Source organism: Phyllostomus discolor, chromosome 4, assembly GCF_004126475.2.
Source record: "Phyllostomus discolor isolate MPI-MPIP mPhyDis1 chromosome 4, mPhyDis1.pri.v3, whole genome shotgun sequence".
NCBI lineage: Eukaryota > Metazoa > Chordata > Mammalia > Chiroptera > Phyllostomidae > Phyllostomus > Phyllostomus discolor.
In genome coordinates, this window is record NC_040906.2 from 27,854,534 (window position 1) to 27,872,948 (window position 18,415).

Below are 18,415 nucleotides of genomic sequence, written 5' to 3' on the forward strand. Positions count from 1 at the left end.
ATGGCCCACAGGTGGAGAGCTCCTTCCCTACCTGTTTTCAGACAATGATCCTTGTTCATATTTGTGTTTTTTTAAAAAAGATTTTATTTATTTTTAGAGACAGGGGAAAGGAGAGAGAAAGAGAGGGAGAGAAACATTGATGTATTGGTTGCCCCTTGCATGCCCCCGACTGGGGATGTGGTCCACAACCCAGGTATGTACCCTGACTGGGAAATGAGCCAGCCACCTATCAGTTTGCAGGATGATGCCCAATCCACTGAGCCACCCCAGTCAGGGCTATTTTTTAAAAAATATATTTTATTGATTATGCTATTACAGTTGTCCCATTTCCTCCCCTTTATTCCCCTCTGCCCTGCATACTCTCTCCCACCTGCATTCCCGCCCTTTAATTCATGTCCATGGGTCATACATATAAGATCCTTGGCTCTATATTTCCTATACTATTCTTAACCTCCCCCTGTCTGTTTTCTACCTACCATTTATGCTACTTATTCCCTGTACCTTTCCCCCCTCTATCCCTCTCCCACTCCCCCATTCCCCCACTGATAATCCTCCATGTGATCTCCATTTCTGTGATTCTGTTCTTGTTCTAGTTATTTGCTTAGTTCATTTTTGTTTTTGTATTTTTTAGGTTTGGTTATTAATAGTTGTGAGTTTGTTGTCATTTTACTATTCATAGTTTTGATCTTCTTTTTCTTAGATAAGTCCCTTTAACATTTCCTATGATAAGGGCTGGGTGATGGTGAACTCCTTTAACTTGACCTTATCTGGGAAGAACTTTATCTGCCCTTCCATTCTAAATGAAAGCTTTACTGGATAGAGCAATCTTGGATGTAGGTCCTCACCTTTCATGACTTTGACAGATTGGGGAAGTTCTCCATCATTTTTTAAAATAAGTTTTCAATTTTTTGCTCTTCTTCTTCTCCTTCTGGCATCCCTGTGATTTGGATGTTGGAATGTTTAAAGTTGTCCTGGAGGTTCCTAAGCCTCTCCTCATTTTTTTGAATTCTTGATTCTTCATTCTGTTCTGGTTCGATGTTTCTTTTTTCCTTCTGCTCCAAACTATTGATTTGAGTCCCAGTTTCCTTCCCATCACTATTGGTTCCCTGTACATTTTTACAGGCTTCATTTTTTCCTCTATTTTGTGACCATACTCAACCGATTCTGTGAGCTCCCTGATTACCAGGGTTTTGAACTGTGCATCTGATAGATTGGCTATCTCTTCATTGCTTAGTTGTATTTTTTCTGGAGCTTTAATATGTTCTTTCATTTGGGTCATTTTTTTTTGCCTTGGTGTGCCCCTTATGTAGTAAGGGGTGGAGCTTTAGGTGGTCACCAGGACGGGGCAACCCAGGTCCCTGTGTTTTAACACTATATGTGGGGGAGGGGTCAGAGAGGGAACTATGCTGCTTGCTCTGCTCTCTGCCGGCCTTCAGTCACTTCCCTAGCTCCTCACAACCAAACTGGGCCCTTCTGGTGCTGACTTCCAGGTGGGTGAGTTTGTGTACGTTCTAGGACCCTGTGGATCTTGCCAACAAACTCTTCTGTGAGGCTGGGAGTTTCTCTCGACATCACAGCTCTCACAGGTTGTTTTGGTCAGAAGTTTTAAGGCTTTATTTTCCCACAGTGGGATCCTGGGTTGCTTCCCCCAGTTTATCCTTGCAATTGTGGGACCACCCACTCTGCCAGCCGCTGCCTTGCTGTGAGTCCTCTCCACCCAGCTGCCCATTTCTGCCCTTCCTACTGGTCTGGATGAATGTTTCTTCAACTCCTTGGTTGTTGGATTTCCATATAGTTTGATTTTCTGGCAGTTCTGGTTGTTTTTTGTTTTTAAATTTGTTGTTGTCCTTCTTTGGTTGTGTGAGAAGGCACAGTGTATCCACCTATGTCTCCATCTTGGCTGGAAGTCTTTTTTTTTTTTTTTTAAGGAAACTTTACAGTCTTTAGGATGATTAATTCTCACTTAACAGATAGAGTAAAAAAGCCCTTGCCATAATACTTAGAAGAAGTTCTCAAAACCAAAATGTCTCACGATGGTCCTGACCTGGGTCCAATGTTTTGTTTATGCTAAAAGGCAGTGCAGCGTAAAGAGTAGGAACAGCACAGGTCCTGGCACGAGGAGGCCTGAGCTCCAATCCCAGCTGGGCCACTTATAGTTGTGTGACCTCGAACAAATGACTTATCTCTCAGGGTTCCAGTTTCCTAATCTGTGAAGTGAGGGTAGGGTTGATGTTAGGAAGAAATGAGATACTATGTGTTAAAAATTAAGGACAGTGCCTGGCCCAGAGGAAGAACTTTTTAAATATTAATGCGTACCCTTGGCATCTTCTGATTGCCACTAGTCAGAGATCACCTAACGCTTCTGATACTGCCATCTTGCACTTGCTCTTTGGAAAGGAGGTTCAGTTTTCTGAGAACAGGGAGCTTTTTAAATATGGCCTGTTACTTCCAACCTATCCAACTCACACAGACACACACCCATGGGTGCAATTTCAAATGTCTATATGATGTATTGGAAGATTGGAGATTTTTATTATTGATATTATGGACATTTTAATGAAGAAATATATATTCCTAAACAGTTTAGAAATGAAATTTTATTGGCTAAAATCACGGAATAAACTAGAGAGCATGCAGCAAACTTTTAATCAGTTTGGGGCTGTTTTACTTCTGCAACCAGAGAATATTAGCAGGGGGTGGTCTAATGAATAACTTGTGAGCTAGACACTAAGCTGGCTTTACTGCCGCCTGGACAAAAGCCATCTTCAAGTGGCCAGAGAGGAGCTCACCTCCCTTCCAGCCTCCTTTTCCATGGCTGAAGACCCCTGTGTATCTTGCCTTGCTTCCCTTTGGGGTGAGATTCCTGTGGGATGCTGGAGAGTGGGAGTAGCTACCTTGAGGTGAGAGCATGTCTCTGCTCGTGTCCATGGGCAGATGCACTGTTAGCTCCCCCAGCCTTTCTAAGGATGCGTGCTTCAGGGGAGGCCCCCCCAAAGGACTGGCTTCTTCTGATCCTGGTCCCGACTCAGTACATGGAGCACCTGGGAGACAAAAAGAAAGCCAAGTTGTATAAAATGCCTGTGCTTTTTGCCAGTTGCCTCTTTTATGGGGGACCCATCTTTTCCCTGCTCTCACCATATGGTTTGGGTGGAGCTGTGTCCAGTCCCTGAATCTGTGGATGCGCCTGGGGTTGAAGCCTGGCTAGTGAGAGCACATTATATATAGCCTTAGCCACAGTGATTGAGTCCACGGTGGGCATGTAACACAATCAGAAGCAATTCTCGTACTTTTGCAAGATCTTGTAGGGGGTCCGACCTGTGGCCCACAGGCTGCATAGGCTCAGGATGACTATGAATGTGGCCCAACACAAAATCATAAATTTACTTAAAACATTATGCGATTTTTTTGTGATTATATGTTGCAATGTATTTAACGTGTGGCCCAAGACAACTCTTCTTCTTTCAGTGTGGCCCAGAGACACCAAAAGATTGGATGCCCCTGTTAGAGGCATAGCCCTTTGACTGGGATTCCCAGGTAGGAGGGTAGCATGGCATTGCAGGAGGCCGTCTTGACCACCACAGGTGACAGCTGGCTTGAGACGAGAGGCTGACACAGCTGAAGGAGTTAGACAGATAGTGCCCAGAGGACAATTTCTGAGGCCTGGATCCACCTGAGCCTGAGGTCTTCTCATCCTGGCACTACCCAGTTACATTTCTTTTTTGTTTAAAACAGTTTGAGTTAAGTTTCTGGAACTTGTTACTGAAGGAGTTTTCACTGACACACAAAAGCAGTAAGAACTCAGTGGGTTCACTTTCTCTGTACTTTATTCCTTTTTTTTTTTTCACTTGGCAGTATGTTGGCAAGCTTAGTGTGTCTAACAGCTTTAAGAATCTGGCTCATGATTGTCCTGGTGGTCTTCCTGACCGTCTTGCCAGGATTATCATAATACATAATCAGGATTTAACCCAATCCCATTAATGTGTATTTTTATGTGTATTAAGTAGGTCTTTTTATTCTGATATTTTGACATCTGGGTTCTTACTGGTGAGACTGTTCCCCTGAGGGCTAGCTGATTCCTAGAGGTAGTAAAGGATGACCTGTGAGTGTGCCTTCTATAAGCAAACCAACCAATCCAGAGTCCCCAACCCAAAGTGACCCTGATTATGGAGCTCTTATACCCCCAGGCCACTATCTACCTGCCTTAGGCATCCCAGGGCCAGGTACCAGACAATGAGGGATGGCCCCTCTGCCCAGAACCCATCAAAACTATTCAAACTAACCAATCCCAAGCCTGCTTAGCCTGCTTTACCCTGCCTCACTCATTCCTTCCTGCAAAACCACGACAACGACTCTTACCCATTCCTACTTCCTTCTGCCTTCCTGCTGACCCTCACACTTCCCCACGTGGCCCTGCATGGCATGGTCTACCCGCTCCTTTCAGGGATGGTAAGGAAACTGTGTTTTCAACGGCAGTTGTCTCCTGATCTGTTGGCTTCGCCATACCTGAATATTGATAGAACCTACATTTAAAATACTGTGTATTTTTTAAGAAGCCAAATAATTTTTGAAGTGTAATATCTATAGTGAAATGCACAGATCTTAAGTGTAAAATTTAATGAGTTTTGAAGAATATATATATCCACCCAACCAACGCAGATTTAGAACATTTTCGCCACCTCAGAAAGTTCTCTTATGTATCCTTCCATTGGCTGGTCTTTTAAGCTCAACAGTTAGGCATTCTTCAGAATGAGAATTTCAAACACCTTCAGAACAAAACTTTCTGAGTAATCAGTGGTAGTTTCTGCTGAGAAAGCTCAGAATTAGGAGCCCCTTGAAATTGGAGTTGCTGTTTAGAGAGTCACCTTTGGCCTCAGCATGCCCAGAGAAGTCTCAGGAGTAAGACTGTGTCTTAGGTGAGGGTGCTGCAGACTGACTTGGGAGGGTCAGGAAGAATTTCTTTTTGGACATAGGGTTAGTGGTCACTCAGAAGTCTCCTCCATAAAGGCCACCTAAATCACCAGTTGGAGCTGATCTTTCCCTTACCCATATTCTCTTAGCACTTTGCTTACAAGCACAAAATCTGTGCTCTGACAAGGACCTTAGAGACCTGTTACATAATAATTCAAAATCAGGAAAATGGTTTTTCAAACAAAGCTTTATTTATTTATTTATTTATTTATAATAAAATGAAGATCCAAGCAGTCATACATCCTTTATACCTTGGCTGCCAGGAAATTCAACTAAATTCAGTGCCTACTTAATGTAATAAATTCATCCCAGATGTCTGACGACATCTATCTCTTGACTTCTTTTAACCAGATTCTTTTTTAAAATATGTTTTATTGGTTATGCTATTAGTGTTTCCAAATTTTTCCCCCTTTGCCTCCCTCCACCCAGTAACCCCCATTCCCTCTGGCAATCTCCCACCCCTTAGTTCATGTCCTAAGGGGTCATGCATATAAGTTCTTTGGCTTCCCCATTTCCTGTGCTAGTCTTAACCTCCCCCTGTCTATTTTGTAACTACCAATTTGTACTTCTGAATCCCTGCATCTTTTCCCTCATCCTCCCTTTCCCCCTCCCAAAATGATAACCCTGCAAATGATCTCCATATTTGATTCTCTTTCTGTGCTGCCTGTTTGCTTCATTTGTTTTTTACATTCAATTATTTATAGTTGCGAATTTATTGCCATTTTAATGTTTATAGTTTTGATCTTCTTTTTCTCAATAAGTCCCTTTAACATTTCATGTAATAATGGCTTGGTGATGATGAACTCCTTTAGCTTTACCTTGTCTGGGAAGCACTTTATCTGCCCTTCCATTCTAAATGAAAGCTTTGCTGGATAGAGTAATCTAGTTGTAGGTCCTTGCCTTTCATAACTGCATACTTCTTGCCAGTCTGTCCTAACCTGCAAAGTTTCTTTTGAGAAATCTGTTTTCAGTCTTATGGGAACTCCTTTGTAGGTAACTACCTGCTTTTCTCTTGCTACTTTTAAGGTTCTCTTTTTATCTTTAACTTTTGATGTTTTAATTATGATGTTTCTTAGTGTGGTCCTTTTTGTGTCCATCTTGTTTGGGATGCTCTGTGCTTCCTGGACTTGAATGTCTATTTCCTTCACCAAATAAGGGAAGTTTTCTTTCATTACTTTTTCAAATAAGTTTTCAGTTTCTTGCTCTTTCTCTTCTCCTTCTGGCACCCCCATGATTCAGATGTTAGTATGTTTAAGGTTGTCCCATAAACAGCTTACTTCTTGTTGTTGGGTTTTTTTTTTTATTTTTTTTTTTATTCTTGTTGTTCTGGCTGAATGTTTTTTTCTTCCTTATGTTCCAAATCATTGATTTGATTCTCAGCTTCAACGACTCCACTGGTGATTCCCTACAAATTTTTCTTGTGTAAACTTCATTTCTGCCTGGGTCTTTTTTATGCTGTTGACATACCCAACGAGTTCTTTGAGCATCCTAATAACATGTGTATCTGCATCTGATAGATTACTTATCTCCATTTTATTTAGTTCTTTTTCTGGAGTTTTGTTCCATTCATTCATTTAGGACATGTTTCTTTGTGTCTTCATTTTGGCTGCCTCCCTGTGTTTTTTACTATGTGTTAAGTAGAGCTGCTTTGACTTCCTGTCTTAGTATCATGGCCTACTGTAGAAAAGCACACCTGTAAGTTGGATGGGGTGGGGCCTTAAGTAATCACCAGGGTGGGGCAACCCATGTGAACCAGGTTGATGGGGTCTCAGATATGGTGTTGCTGCTCTGTGGCTCTGTGTTGGGGAGTGCTCAGAAAAGGGACAATGGCTACTGCCTGGCTTCTGGAGGTTTTCCTGGGAGGAAGCTGTCCCTTGGCACTTGCCCTGCTGCCAGGCACTTCAATTTCTCTGTGTGTGCCACTGGTGTTCTTTCACCTGCCACCCTGGTGATGGAGCCCAGAGGGAGTGAGTTTGCATAAGTCCCAAGACCGTTGCAGGCCCTTTGAGAGGAGTTGCATGAGAATCTTACAGTTTCTTCTTTCACCCCAGTCCCCCCTGGTTTTTACAGTCAGAAGGTATGAGGGCTTATCTTTCTGGCACTGGAACCCTGAGCTGAGTGGTCTGGTGTGGGACTGGGATCCTTCACTCCTGAGATGTCCATCCCAATTTTTATCCACCACACATAGATGTGGGACCACCAATTCCATGTCCCGGTGTCTCTGCCCCTCCTACCCATCTGGATGAATGTGACTTCTTTAATTCCTTGGTTGCTGGACTTCCACACTGCTCAATTTTCTAATGATTCTGGCTAATAGTTGTTTTATAATTTAGCTGTAATTTTTGCTGTGGTTGTGCAAGGAGGCAAGCTGTGTTTACCTACACCTTCATCGTGACTGGAAGTCCAAAATTTCTCTCTCTCTCTTTTTTCTTTTACTTTCAATTTTTAGTTGGTATTATATTCATTTTTGTATAAGCTACTTGAAAATTCTTGTAGCTTTAAAACATCTGTAGTGCATCAGACTTATTTATATGTATGTTTGTCTTGCTTTCTCTTTCTCAGCTTTGCAAAATGTACTGCTTAATGAAGGACTCAATAGATACTTAAAAAACTGAATGGACTATGAACAGAAAAGACCTACTACTAGATTTTACCTTTTTTCCCTTTTGAAAAACATTCTCTGACAGGGATGACCCTGGAGAGGGTCAGCAATGATATAGGAGAGGGCTGTATTAGCAGGACCCACATTTCAGTTCTCCCTGGCAGACCTGAGTTCCCTCAGGAGCACCTTTCCACAGGGGACATACCTCTTCTGTGTGCTTTCTCTTTTGAAGGGTGTTGGGTGTGTAAATGAATCTCCACTGGGAAGATGAGGAGCTCTGCTGGGGGCTCACTGGCTTTACATCGACTCCTCAGGGTATCCAGGGCTCTGGGTGGTCCTTCTGAGACAGGAGGTAATTTCAAAGCCTTTGAATCCTGGAGAAAATATAAAAACAAAACACAACCAATTCAGACCCTGCTGCCTACAGGGGACAAGTGGCATGGAATCTTATTTTATCTATAGCACTAAATGCTGTTGAGTGTAGCTTCAGTACCCGTGGCTGAGAAGTAAATCTAACCAACCTGGGACCAGGTATCTGATTAGGTCAGAACTCAGCTCTGCCTGTTCATCCAGCCTCTGATTCTTCTGAGAGGTATAAATGTGATCAGTTCAAGAGCCTTTGAAAGGAAATATTGTCTTTCTTTCTCTCACAGCTAGGGAAATTAAGTCAGATTGAAATGGTATAGCTGAGATTTCCATGTATGGAGGGGGAGAAATTTCAGCATAATGTTGTTATGGAAGAAAATCAAGGAGCAGAACATTGACTGTGCAACCTTTTAGGTAAGAATGAGAAGAAAAGAGGAATACACATCTGTGTTTGCTTACCGTATGCAACCTCTCTAAGCTTTAATTTCTTCCTCTGGAAAATAAGAGTAATCATACTACCTACCTCAAAAGAGGTAGGTAGATTGCCATGAGGATTAAATTAGCTAATGATACATAGTTACAAAAGTGTTCAGAACTAGGTTTTTGTCTGTGATATTTCTTTGAGAGTAGACTCTCCTCTCATTGGGGTTTAATATCCCAGTCTCGCCATTAGTGGAATATCTATGTATCTCCACACTTCTGTAATATGAGTGGTTCTCTAAAAAGAACCACTGTGTGTCAGAGTCAGCTACAACTTTAGCCCAGTTTTTGGGTCTAAAAGACCCCCCAAATGTGTGTGTGTGTGTGTGTGTGTGTACAGAGACAGAGACACTAGTGGCAATACTTAGAACCTCCTGTCTCCGATTCTTCAGAAGTTACAGAAAAAGTATTCTTTTAGTTTGCAGCTTCAAATTAAAAAAAAATTCTCACCAGAGGATATATTTATTGATTTTAGAGAGAGGAAGGAAAAGAGGGGGAAAGAGAGAAAGAGATGTAGGAGAGAAACATTGATTGTCTGCCTCATGTACACACCCTGACTGGGGATGGAACCTCCAAACTAGGTATGTGCCCTGACTGGGAATTGAACCCACAGCCTTTTGGTATATGGGACGAAACTCCAACCAACTGAGCCACATGGTCAAGAGGTTTGCAGCTTTTAACATATGAACTTGGCTCTATGAAATGTATATTCATGCTGGGTTTCAGGGAGTTCAATTTCACAGAAGGAAAAATAAAAACATTCCTCACTTTTTTAATGTTCAAAAAGAAAAAAACGATCAGAAACACACATAGGCATCCTACATGTTTAGAGTTTAATGAGGAAGGAAATTCAACCAAATATATGCAGAGTAATATATGTAATTTTGAGATAGTAAGAAAATGATTAACCAAATGCATGCACATAGGATCTTAATGTTCCTGGAGACCTTCACTGCCCAGGTGCCAGCTGCCCACCAACTGCCCTTTTCTGAATACTGACCTTGTGCATTTTGTGTGACAAGGTTTGCATTGAGAAATCTACGTGGAAACTCAAATGATTTGTGTGAGGCATGGCTAACAAGCCAAGCATTAATTTCTTCATTCTAATTAAAAATTTACAGTTTTAATATAGTGGAAAATATTGCTTTCCTCTGCTAAACCATATACATGGGTTGAGGTGAGGGACTCCTGTCTTCTGAGCCTGTCCAGTTCTGGGCTGGCCTGGGGTTTGAGTTTGGGGGCTTTCCTCAGGCCTACAGGGGTCTGGCAGGTCATGCCTGCTGGTCCAGAGGAACCTGAGAAGACAGATGCCCTTCTTGGGTGGTTGGGAATGTTAAGATCAGCTTAGACATAGGGACTGAGAAGATCCTGAACAGACTGAAAACAGCCTCCCTCGTTGGCATGAGAGCAACCTGGAGTGCCCAGGGCTCCTCCAGGGCCACTTCAGATGACACAGATGCCCACAATTAACTAACGTTGTTGTAGTTCCCAGTGGGACACAAGATACTTTCACCAAAACACATCATTTCCTTTCTTCCTTCCAATAACCCTGTGAGGTTGGCATTATTATCCATGTACACAGCTGAGGTTGCTGAAGCTCAGAGGGGCAAACGGCCTGCTTAAGTTCACACAGGTGCTTTGGGGCAGAGCATTCTGGAGCCCCTGCTGGTTCCCACTTAGCCCAGGTGCCTCCAAACCACCAAAGACCCCCACAGAATGGCAAGGCAGGACCAGGCCAGAGACAGCTAAGGACATTTTTTAGGAAGATGGTGTATTTGACTTCTGAAGGGGTTGATAAGTCTGCAAAATTTACCCTATATTTTCAAAGGGGGGACAGACCCTCAATTAAGCAAAAGCGTTGCTGGATTTGGGATCTCCAGCATTTTCAGGTTGAAGTGGATGAGTTGCTTACAAACTCAAATTCTGTCCTTACTTGTTAATAGATAATCCCCAGCCCCTTAATAGAACAGAGGATTCTGTTGCCTCTCGAGAATACAGTAGCATCCTATGCTTTACGGTAGAATTGGGGCATCTAAAATTCCTGGGACTTCACTATATTCAACATTTTGCAAATTACTACAGCTTTATTCCTGCTCCACACGTGAGCTCAGAAGTGAGTAAGGCCGGTTCTGTTTGAGACATCCCTTTGAATCGCCTCATTCCAAAATTGAGATTAATTTTTTAAATTGGATACACACACACACACACACACACATACACAACCTTTTTCGTCTCCAGTTCCCCAGCTGTGTGCTTTTCTGAGTCAGTGGTAGATGCTACAGGAGGGAAAAGGCATCCTTGAGCAGGCGGCTCCTGTAACAAGAGGCTGCTTCTGCCCTTGTGGAGCTTCATATTCCCTTGTTTGTCTGCAGGAACAGGATGGGCATGAGAACTTATTAGTTGCAGATATGGGGAGGGGACAGTTGACTTTTAACTTTTACAATTTTGGGGTTAATGGAAAGAGAGGCAAAGAGAGTGCTGAGGTGCTGAGACAGCCATGGCTTTGGATGAAGCAGGTTTGGGGAGCCGTAATCTCATTATCTGGTTGGGCTCTTGCTGGCTGAGCGAGGTGATGGAGAGAATGGGAATAATAATAGTTGATATAACCATATATTGAGTGCTAAATATGGGACAAGAATTGTGCAAAGTATTCCGCATGCATTAACTCAATTCTCACAGTAGACTTACGGAGGTATTATCATTATCTCCATTCTGCCGATGAGGAAACCGAGCCTCAGCAAGAGTAAATAACGTATCTGAGATCAAAGCTGGAAGAGGAGGGTAATTTGAACCTAGGCAGTCTGATTATAGAATGTGTGTGGTTGAGTATTAGGCAAAGAAGAGCTTGTCAGCCTCATTCCCACCTCCACCTGAACTTTGGCTGTTATTTTCTAAGGTGAGTGCCATGAGGAAGTAACACTCAGCCTGCCTCAGTGTTCTCCAGTGAACTCTGCATGGTTAGGCTTATCCGGATTAACAAACAAGACATTTGGCTTCTTACCTCTGATATTTGCCTTCCTATTGGGGAAAGCGTTGCCATAGAATGTAACGTGGGATTTGTCACTCAGGAGCCAAGAATGATCAATCTGAGCATGCCCAAAGGCCCTTCTGGAGGTTTGCTGAGATTTTTCACTGTGGCTTTCCTTCGAAGCGTGCATACGATGGTGGCTGTCTATTGACGTGTCCTAGGGAATGACAAACACACATTTCTGTCAATAGACTTTGTAAAGGAACAGAGCAGGTTCCTTTAACAGTCAGACCTTGTGGCTAGGCGTGTGGTCCAAGGCATGAAATCTCTCTTGTAGCTTGGAAACAAAGACATGGTTATAATAGCAAGATCTCTAATGCTGTTTATTACAATGAAACATTTTATTATTGATAAGAGAAATAATGACATTTAACCAGGCCTGACATGTAGTGCTTTCTTTTTTCTGAAGTGTTAAAAGACTTTTATGCAGAAGAATGTGTTTCTGTGTCAGTGAGTAGTAGTGTGCATCAGAATTTCCTAATAACACAAAGGCAAGTCCATACATTCAATCAGATATCAAAGGAATGGGAGGTGGGCTATTAGGTTGCCCTTAGTTGGAGCTTCTACTAGCTTTTTACTATATTGTGTTCACTAATAGAAGTCAGGTAGACTTTTGTGAGATAATAGTATTTGGTGGTCAGGACCTCTTTGGGGCATTTCTTCCTAAATGAAATATACAACAGATATGGGGGTTGGGGAGCTAATACAGGGAAGCTCCTCTTTTCAGCTCAGGAGTTGATGAAGCCCATGTTTCACTCAAGAAGCCCTTGGGATCCTCTAGCTGTGGGTAGTGGCTAATCTGGTCATCCAGAAATGACACTGTGGACCACAGTAGTGTCTTCCTGTATGGCTCCACAAACTCCTGCTAGAGATTCACCAGATCCAAAGTTCCATAGGAAAAAGTGAATAGAAACAGATACAGAGGCAAGAATGCTCATCCAGCATCTTCTCAACTCCTCCTTTGTTGATAACTGTAAGAGACGGTTGATAACTAAGTTCCCATCATTGTTGTGTATCCCTGCCCGCATGTCCATAGCTGTTCACTCTCAGAGGGTCAGGGGTAGGGCCCAAAGACTAGGGTGAGACCTCTAGAGAATACAAAGAAGTTTATCAGTCGTGTGAGGATGGGTGACAGCCTGCTTCCATCTCTGAGAAGCTTTTGGAGAAGGAGAGGACAGTGAGTCTCAGGAGATATACCTCCATTTGAGAGACAGAGACTATGGCAAGCCAACCAGATTGATTCTGCTTGGACTTCTAGGGCAGCTCCTGAGCAATGATGTCTCCATAGTCATGAGACAAAAGATTGACCCTACAGTTCTGGAGTCCCAGATGCCACAAAAGTGCATCCATGATGCTGAGCGGTGATATGTCCTCGGTTTCTCACTGAAGCCAAAGCCTGAGAAATTGAGGGCAATCACTCAATGAAACCTCAGCATCAGATCATTCCAGATCTTATACCAATCATAGCTGCATGTTGGAAAGCTGTGTAAAAGCACAACAGTCTCCAGACTTCCAACCACATCCAGAGTCTTGGTAGAAGATGCGCAGTCCCTTGTAGGTGAAAAATTTGCCTGACAATGTCCATGAGTGAAGCAGGAAAAAGCTGGGGTGCAGGGGGTGGGCAGGATGTGCAGATAAGCTGCAAACAGGGGTCTGGCCAATAGCCTGCCTGCACCCACCACTCCTGCATCCTCATTCAGGTGAGACCTGGGCTACAAGACTCCATGTTTGGGGAACTGGTTGTACATGTCTATAGTGCAAAAAGTAAGTTAAAAAAATGAAGTACTAGTATCATTGACTTTATCCACCAGAAATGCCCCTTCCCTCTCCTTTTCCACTATGCAGCACTTCTCTTTCTCCCTTTCTTGTTCTCACCGGCATATGACCTCCTTGAAAGTCAAACAAGATAATTCAAGATGGGAGCTTGTGTTTGTTATCTGTGTGGCTCCGAACCACTGTCATCTTGTACACACATAGGCCTTGGAGTTCAGAAAGTGTTTTTACATTTAACTCATTTCATTCTCACAGTAACCTTGTGAGATATGTATGATAAGAGCTCTATTTTACAGAATGCGTAATCAGGCTCAAAGTTAATTGCTTCTTGGACAGGCTCACCACAACTAGTAACATGCAGGAAGGACTCAAACCAAGACTTTTCCAATACTAAGGCCAAGAGCTTCCCTTGTCCCAGCCTCCGCCCCCTCCCCCTAGAGACTACAGATACCTACCTGGGGCAAAGAGTCTAGGGAAGATCTGTGATCAAACAAGTTTGGGAGCCCATGAGTTAAAGTGGCTCCTTCATCTATAGAACCTCTCAAAAATGGCCCGTATTCAAGTGTGCGCTGTGACTCTCCATGAGGGAAACACAGTAGGCAGCTTTTCCCAAATGTGTTTGGCTGTGATCCCTACCTCCCTTTTCGTGAAGTATCTGGCAAAGCTCTACAGGTGACACTTTGGGAAACAGTGGTCAATAGGCTCAGAGTACTCTTCTCTTCTCTGGAGGACCCCAAGAAATGGTGAAGGAAGGGGGCATCCCCTCTGATGTGAAGACAAACAGTGACAGAGGGGAGCCCATTAGAAATGGTACCTCTGCTTGGATTTCATCTTCCTGCCAGGATTGCTTCCTGAGTGACAGCAAGTGAGTCCCCTGATTGCTGTGGTTCCTGGCTAAAGAGCCCTGATGCATGTGTCTACCACCCCCAGCTTCCCATTCATCTGGGCCCTGCTGACATGCAACGGTGAACAGTGGGTCATCTTTGTAGCATGGGAGGTAGACATGGTCCCGTTAGCTGCCTTTTTTCTTGCTTTTCTGAGCAAAAGTGTTGACCAAGGCCCTTGTTCCTCTTCCCTCCTTATATCTGCTAGTGCCTTCGCAGAAGTGGCAGCTATGCCAGAAAAACAGAACAGCCTTTCCCAGGAGGCTCAGGGTTCAGTCGTCTTTTCTTGGACTCAGTTTTCTCATCTGTAAAATGGGGATACTGATTTCTTGCCCTCCCTTCTTTGCAGAGTTGTATGGAGTTCAAATTACATTATGAATGTGACAGACCTTTGTAAACTGTGAGGGACTAGTGGATAAGAGTTGTGATCATGGCGGAGTGACCTGTAGCCCTGCTCTGTCATCACTGAGATGCTGGGTCTGAAGCCCTTGATTTTCTGCTTGTCTGCTGGTTGTTTACTTATGGAAAAACCTCTGCTGAGAGCACTGTGGTGGGGTGGCTGCTTAACCCCCTGAAGGGTACAGACTTACCCTGTCTGCACAACCCTCAGGAAGAATATGAGTCAACAGATGACTCCAGCATACTTAACGAATCTTTCATCAATGGTTTAAAGGGTCCTGCAGCTATTTTCATCACTTACTCAAGGTATATTTATTGCTGAAACAGTCTGGCAAACCTTCTTTGTATAGAGCTGCTTTCTCAACACCTCCACGCTCAGTGTGCGGCTCAGTGGAACAATGTGGGGGTGTCTTTCAACCAGGGGCTCTGGAAGCCTTCAGGGTCTCTGTCTGTGGGAGCGCTGGACTTCTGGAGGCTCCCAGCCAGACTCACTTTCCTTCTATCCCTTCCAACCTTTGTCCTTCCCTAAGTCATCCCATCCTTGGTGTCGTTGGGTCCAGGGCCAAATGCCCACTTGTGGGGCTACTCCCTCCCTCCAGCTCTCCTTCCTCTGCCCATTGGCTTCTAAGGCTACTTTTGGGCTGAGCCGATGCCGAGAGTGTTGCTGGAACAGATGTGGGCTCGGGCTCAGGTCCAGAGAGGTCTCCTCAGGTTTCAGTGGCCCGGGGAAGCCTGAGGAGCCCTGGGGACCCCTCAATCTGAGGAGGCCCAGGGCCACATTAGGCCTGCCTCCAACAAGACCTGAACTCCTTACAGCACAGGTGGCAAACACAAGGCTCTCGGGCCAAATCTGGCCCTCCACCTTGTTTTATCCGGCCTGGCACCTTATTTCTACCTGGTGGTAGCGCTGAGCTCTCACTTAACTGTTAAGGAGTAGTTACATTTATACAGTCCTAAAACTACATCCAGCCCTTTGAAGGCAACTGTGAGGCTGATGTGGCCCCCAGTGAAAATGAGTTTGACACCCCTGCCTCACAGGGCGTGGCCTGCAAGACCTTGTGTGTTCCACAGTGATCCGTTGGGGATAAGCCAGACTTCAAGTCCATCCTTCCTGGTTAGACTGACTGGGAACCAAACTCTGAGGGTACACACACATAAGAAGTAAAACTCTGGCCAAATGGTTACACTCATAGCAGACTAAGTTGCGGGAGGGGGTGTTGTGGGTCCAGGGATATAGAGAGGCATTCTTCCCTTTGGCTGTATCCCAGGTGATTTTGATTATGTAACTCAATCTATGCAATCTTTGATTATATAACTCAACCAAGATTCTTCTCAGTAAGCATCAGATCTGGCTCATTTGTTTATGCTTAACAAAAACAGATTTTCAAGCAAAGTATTAGAAGTTTCAGTCAGTGAAAGGAGACCACAAAACTTGGTCTCTCTATATTTCAAATATGGATTCAGATTACCCAAATAATGTGAATTTTGGTAGCAATTTAGAACTCTTAGAAAGCTTGCTTTTTTTTTTAGATTTTTTTTTTAGATTTTTATTTTATTATTTATTTTTAGAGAGGGAAGGGAGGGAGGGGGGAGAGAGAGAGAGAGAGAGAGAGAAACATCAATGTGTGGTTGCTGGGGTTCATGGCCTGCAACCCAGGCATGTGCCCTAACTGGGAATCGAACCTGCGATGCTTTGGTTCGCAGCCCGAGCTCAATCCACTGAGCTACACCAGCCAGGAGCTTGCTTTTTTTTTTAACCTTCATCCTCTCCTGTGATTTTTCACAACAATCCAGAGATGGTAGAAGGCAGCTACTGTTACTCCCATTGTGTAGGTGGGCAAACTAAGGATGCAGGGAGTGTAAGTGACTTGGCCAACAACACATTGTTGGGGGATCTGGGATTTGCAGCCAGGACTTTTGCCACTTTTCCAAATAGAGAGCCTGACAAACAGAGTGAGGCCAAGGGGAGATGATGTTAAAACCAATAAAACCATCAGTTTGGAATTCACATTGTAGACTTTGAACTGTACTTATTTCTTAAAAAGTTGACATTGTCCTTGTGATTGTGGAGAATTGGGCATTGCATTCAATTAGTAATTATGCTTTAAAAAATACAAACTAGGGAGGTCTAGAGCTAACATTTCTTGAGCACTTAACTATGTGCCAGATACTACATTATCTCCTTTAACTCTCACATCTAATATTGTGAGGTAAAGGTAGAAATGGTCACCTCCATTTTATAAATGAGGAAAACTGAGGCCCAGAGAGGTCATACAGCTTGGAATCCAGTGCTAATGGCCACATGTTCATTCGCTTATGTTATGTTGCCTCTCTGTTTTCTCTGAGTGTGATAGCTCCTTGGAACATGGAATGTCAGTTAGGGCAGTCACTTGATCTCTCAGGTGAACAGTGGTGTCCATCCCCAAAATTGAAATATTGCAGTCCACTGCCTAGTTGTTTTAGATCCTAAGGCATCAAAGTCTAAGAATATTAACTGAGGACAGTAGGATTTTTACAGAAAGAAGAACTAAGGCAATGGCAAGGTGGGGTGCCATCTGGGGAAAAGCAGAGGACCCAAACACAGTAGCATTTCCTGGGTGAGTTTACCATTCCCACAGCATGGGTAGCCCCAAAACTCAATCCCTTTAGTGTCCCCGAATCAACTGGTCTCAGGGATATTGACCCATATTAACAAAGTACATAGAGACTGATGCATAGACTGGGGTATTGGTTTACAAAGAGAAATACAATGGGCTGACCGGCATACTTCCTGTACATGAACTACATTGGTATCAGATTATGACCAAATTCCCTGGTGCTGTAGTCAAGACTCAAGGGAGGTGTACAGCAGGAGTATTTAATGGCGCCAGGCTCTTCCCTCATTTGGTAGACTGCATCCTCTACTTATCCAGACCAGATGCTTTTCCAAGGATAGGGCTTGGTTAGGCACTGCTATTGTTTCTGGAAATTTTCTTTTTAATTTCAGAAAAGTTAACTTTATGTTAGATTCTTGTTCTTTCCTTCTCTTTTCTCAAAAACTCTGGTACTAGCTGAGGCCCACTTCTTTGTTTATTACTGCTACCCCATTTTCTTTTCCCATTTCCTAACTTAGCAAAGGCAACTTCTGGCTCTTTTAATGCTTCAAGTTCTCGAGAGTAACATTGACAGGTAAAATCTCCGTAGTGTTGAACAGCTTACAGACAGCTCACAACAATTTTCTGTGCAGTAACGAGGTAGGTCTTATTACGTTCATTACAGAGATAAGCCAACAGAAGCTCAAAAAGGTTAAGTGACTTGCTCCAGCAAGGTACACATCTAGTAAGAGAGAGAATAGCCATTGCAATCAAGATTTCTGACTCCAAAGTCTGTATTTTTTTTTATGATATTGCCACAAAACCACCAGGATAAAGAATGCTAGAGTGGAAGAGACCTAATAAATCATCTAAAATCTAGAGTCTAGACCTGCACTGTCAAATATAGTAACCATTCACTACATGTGGCTATTTGAACATTAACTAAAAGTAAATACAATTTAAAAACTCAGTCTCTCAGTTGCACTACCTACATTTCGAGTGATGAGTAGCCACATGCAGTCAATGACTTCTATGCTGGATAACACATACAGCACATTCCACCATTGCAGAAAGTACTCCTGGACGGTGCTGGTCTAGACTAACACCCTCATTTTGCAGATGAGGAAAGTGAAACCCAGAGTCCCTAGACCTTATTTTGGGAAACTCCATTTTAAGGTGCTAAAAATCCAAATATTTGAGATCCAGTCATAAAATCAACGTGGACCTTATTCAAAAGGTTTTTCTTGTTGAATCAAAAATGGAAGGAAGACAGGCAGGAGATGGTGTTTTGGGGGTACACCTGGAAGATCCTGTTGTGGCCTCTGGTTCTTTGGTACATTAA

The 18,415-nt window shown here is 43.4% G+C and overlaps 1 protein-coding gene and 1 pseudogene across 4 annotated transcripts in view; both read right to left on the bottom strand.

Moving 5' to 3' along the window:
• The window catches only part of KIAA2012 (KIAA2012 ortholog), a 114,178-nt gene that overhangs the window by 77,730 nt on the left and 18,033 nt on the right, over positions 1-18,415 (bottom strand). For 3 of the 4 annotated variants that reach the window (XM_036023055.1, XM_036023054.1, XM_036023058.1), the window contains exons 3-6: positions 11,418-11,601; positions 10,640-10,782; positions 7,776-7,944; positions 2,895-3,041 (exon numbers count right to left, since the gene is read on the bottom strand). In XM_036023055.1, coding sequence (XP_035878948.1) covers positions 2,895-3,041; positions 7,776-7,944; positions 10,640-10,782; positions 11,418-11,601 — 643 coding nt within the window. The remainder of the gene's footprint in view (positions 1-2,894; positions 3,042-7,775; positions 7,945-10,639; positions 10,783-11,417; positions 11,602-18,415) is intronic. The other variant, XM_036023056.1, reaches the window with a different exon arrangement.
• LOC114494002 lies at positions 12,281-13,927 on the bottom strand (annotated as a pseudogene).